General features: G+C 41.9%; 1 protein-coding gene across 1 annotated transcript; it reads right to left on the minus strand.

Annotated features, from left to right (window-relative positions):
* Positions 1-584: 584 nt before the first annotated feature.
* Positions 585-3,530, minus strand: LOC148854129 (Major facilitator superfamily protein). The gene is made up of 3 exons (XM_088982895.1): positions 3,198-3,530; positions 2,844-3,061; positions 585-2,428 (listed from the first exon to the last, which is right to left on the minus strand). The coding sequence occupies exons 1-3, from the start codon at positions 3,391-3,393 to the stop codon at positions 1,010-1,012; spliced, it is 1,833 nt and encodes a 610-aa protein (XP_088839021.1). The 5' UTR covers positions 3,394-3,530; the 3' UTR covers positions 585-1,009.
* Positions 3,531-3,748: the final 218 nt, after the last annotated feature.

The raw sequence follows: 3,748 nt of genomic DNA on the forward strand, positions 1-3,748 counted from the left end.
AAACCGAATTAGACTGCATAGAGTACTGAACGGGCATTTTCACTCTTCTCAAACCAAAGGAATTTCACAATTTTTGTTGAGTACTTTTTCTCAACTTTCTCTTCTCTTATTTTCTGTAAAACCAAACATAATCCAAGTTCTTGTGCTAAAGAATCACTTAACACGGGGAATGTAGCAATTTTTTACGGTGCAGCCTAGGCTATACATGTCGTTGGATGGAATCAGAAACACCTACACACCTACAAGCCTACAATCAGTTAGTTCTGTAGCACCTAAACATGAGAACAACTCTAATGATCAAAGCAATTTAACCAAGCCGAAAACCTAAAAATGGAAAGAGATCAGTGCCTCCGTTCTGAGTTTCTGACATACTGTTAAGCCCATCGGGTGAAGCAGAGCTGCAGAGGATCCACAGTACGTCCAAAACCTGCTGAAATAAGCATCTGAGACGAAAGCATGGCTATGTGTACCAAACACAGCAGACACAATATCCATAATTCCGAACAAAATAAAAAATTAAAGACATGGTGATGTTATATATATATATATATATATATATATATATATATAGATAGATAGATAGATAGATAGAGAGAGATCTAATTAATCAAAATTAGTCAAGATATATGCTTGAAGTTTTATGCTCCACTCATGAACTTTGGAGATCTCTCAAATGATTTAAAATGTTTATGCTACAGGTAGTTAACACTTGACAGCTTCGAATCAATGTTAACCTTATGCCCAGTGGAGGTTTGTGCAGAGTCCGGCCTGTCCCAGCTTACCCATTGAGAATAACAGTTTCCTACCAAAACACAAATTCGATTAGATTCGTTCTCATATAATCTCTGATGAACCGCATTAGTCAGTTGTAAGCCTGCCTTCTTCCTAGTCCTAGAGCTCCTGTCAAACAGATGCAGTTGTAAGCCTCTTCCTTCTTCCTAGAGCTCCTGTCAGGCAAACGGAGTTGTTTAATTTGCATGGTGCCGCAACAAATTGCACATGGCGATCTCTATTGGACTTCCTCGGCTTCTTCATCCCCCACCGAACTTCCACTGGGCAGGTCACGGCTAGCAAAGGCAGTGAAATAGATGAAATTTACTACTCCCAGTGCTGCAATGATGTAGTAATAGTAGTCGAGCTTGTTCCTGTTGAGATCGTGACCACCCAGCCATGCAGATCCATCATTCTTCTTGGTTGCATGGTGGACAATGTTGACTATAACCGAGCTTAGGTAGCTCGCACTGGATATGGAGAGAAAGAAGATTGAACCTGCAACAGTCCTCATGCTCTGCGGCAACTTCTTGTTTAAGAATTCCATAACTGCAATTGCAGAGAAGGCTTCTGTGAGGCCCGATAAGATGAACTGCGGCAATAGCCATGCGAGGGACATGGGCGCCACAAAGGACCTATACCTCAAGGCCACCTCCCGTCTCTTGTGCTCTGTAACCCCGGCGACCAGCATGCACAGGATTGACATCACAATGCCGGTTCTCATTTTTTGCCGCAGAGATATCCTTACTTCTTTATTGGCCATTATCCGTGAGACGGGAATCAAAAGTTGCTCATAGAAGGTTATCCATACAGAGAGCGCAAGCATTGATGTCACCCCCATTAAACCTGCAGGGATCTCCAACTTAGGTGTGATTTTCCGATTCAATTGCATTGCTTGAAGGATCCCAAATGTGTTCTGTTGGTCCATTACAATGAAGCAAGTGATTCCCGAAAACCAAACAGGAAAGATACCCAGTAAACGTTTCAATCCTTCCACTTGTTGTACGCTGCAGAGCTTCCAACCACATCTTGATTTTCCTTGGCTGTTCAATTCAGACGCGTCTATGATAACTGCTGCCTTATCGAGGCACAGATATCGCTCTGTATGAGGGAGCCTGATCATTGGAGTCTCGGACTCATCGTCTGAGATAGGATCATAAAGGCTGTACTGCCCGAGTGTCCCGACACTGAGTCTTCTCTTCCGGTAGGCAGCCACAACCACCTTCACAAGATCGGTGTAGACGCTTCCTTGTGGTTTCACATAGTTATAAATGTGTGCACCAGCTAAGAAAACCAAGATGGAGATGGCAAGGAAGCCGGTCGGAATGGCGAGGCCTATAACCCAGCTGACATTTGTCTGGATATAGACCACAACTGTGAAGGCCACGAACAGAGCGATTGTGAAGGACAGGTAGTACCAATGGTAGAAGCTCTCAAGTTCTCTCCTTCCCTGGCTTGTCGTGACATCAAACTGATCGACACCGAACGCTATGTTGCATGGTCTAATGCCTCCGGCGCCCACTGCTAGCAATCCCAGAGCAAAAAATAGGATACCCAGTTGCCATGGCTGAGCTTTGGTGCAATCACCGGCTCCTTCATTACAGGGCGGTGGTCTGAGGTGCTTTATTCCAGCAGCCAAGGTCAAAATCCCCATACCCTGTTGGAAAAGTTCATATTTAAAAACAAAATTCATTACATACCATCAGTAGTGTGTTCAAGTTTTTCTGAGTGTTGGTTGTGTTGAATGGCATTCATTTTATACATAGATTAGAAATTTAGGAATGGATTAAAAATAATGGAAATTGATGAATGATGAATGATCCATGCATGGATACTCTCATCAGGTAAATTAAAGATTAAAGAAGAAGATGGACCAATAACAGAACCAATCCAAGTTCAATTGAATTGAATGTGCAGGTCGACGTGGGAGAATGAGATTAATTAATGGTTGATCTAAATTAAGGATCGAGGAAGAAATTAATTAATTGACAGAGAGAGAGAGAGAGAGAGAGAGAGAGAGAGAGAGAGAGAGAGAGAGAGAGAGAGAGAGAGAGAGAGAAGTACCCACTTACCAGAAACGAAGAAAAGGAACCCAAGAGCAAAGTCCAGAACTTGCCAAAATAGGAATCGGAGACGAAAGCACCAGCCAAGGGTGCAAAGTTACAGGTCCCAAACCAAATGCTCACCACATTCACCAGATATAGGCCATCTAAATTGTATTTACTACGAAGAAACACCGTTATATTTGCAATCAAGCTCATCGAAGCTAATTTCTCACACGTCTCATTTCCTTTGAAAAACAAGATCCACCATTAATTATTCGTGCATGTATCTCACAAATTGAAATGTTGTAAAAAGGAAAAAAAAAAAAAAAAATCAATGGCACAATAAAAATAACTAGCGTTTGCACTTAGAAGAATCAATACCAATGATGTAAGGCATGGTTTTCCATCCTCCAGCATTCCTCTGGAGGGATGGCTGTTCCTGAGAAGAACATTGCCCCTTCTCCATCTCGTTTTCTCTCTTCAACCCCTCGTCTGAAACTCTCATTTTCTCTTCTCTTTTTACTCCGGATAGTTTCTCTGTTAGAACTCTGACCACATCATCGTTCTCCTTGATCATGCCTTGTTAAATAAAAGCCTGATCATGCCTTGTTCTAAGCAGTCTGTAACTTTCTCTTTTTTTGGTTAAAACAGATCTGCAACTGATTTAATTGAAAGATGGGAAAAGGAATTCTGGTCTGTCAGACATGTAAACGCAAATCTAACCACTGCACGTGTTGTTATAACGATGAAGCTGATTATCTAATTTTAGTTTTCTCTTTGTTTTTTTCCTTTTTTTTAAGCCAAACCACACGGTGAGCTGAGCTGAGCCGACTCGGTTCTCGTTAGTTTTTGGGTAAATTACAAAGACCCGCACTGTACTATGGTCATAAAGTCCCCCCTGTACTTTTTTTGCGAGAAAAACTCCTTGAACT

Source organism: Nelumbo lutea, chromosome 4, assembly GCF_056320005.1.
Source record: "Nelumbo lutea isolate HS-2025 chromosome 4, American lotus-T2T, whole genome shotgun sequence".
Lineage (NCBI taxonomy): Eukaryota > Viridiplantae > Streptophyta > Magnoliopsida > Proteales > Nelumbonaceae > Nelumbo > Nelumbo lutea.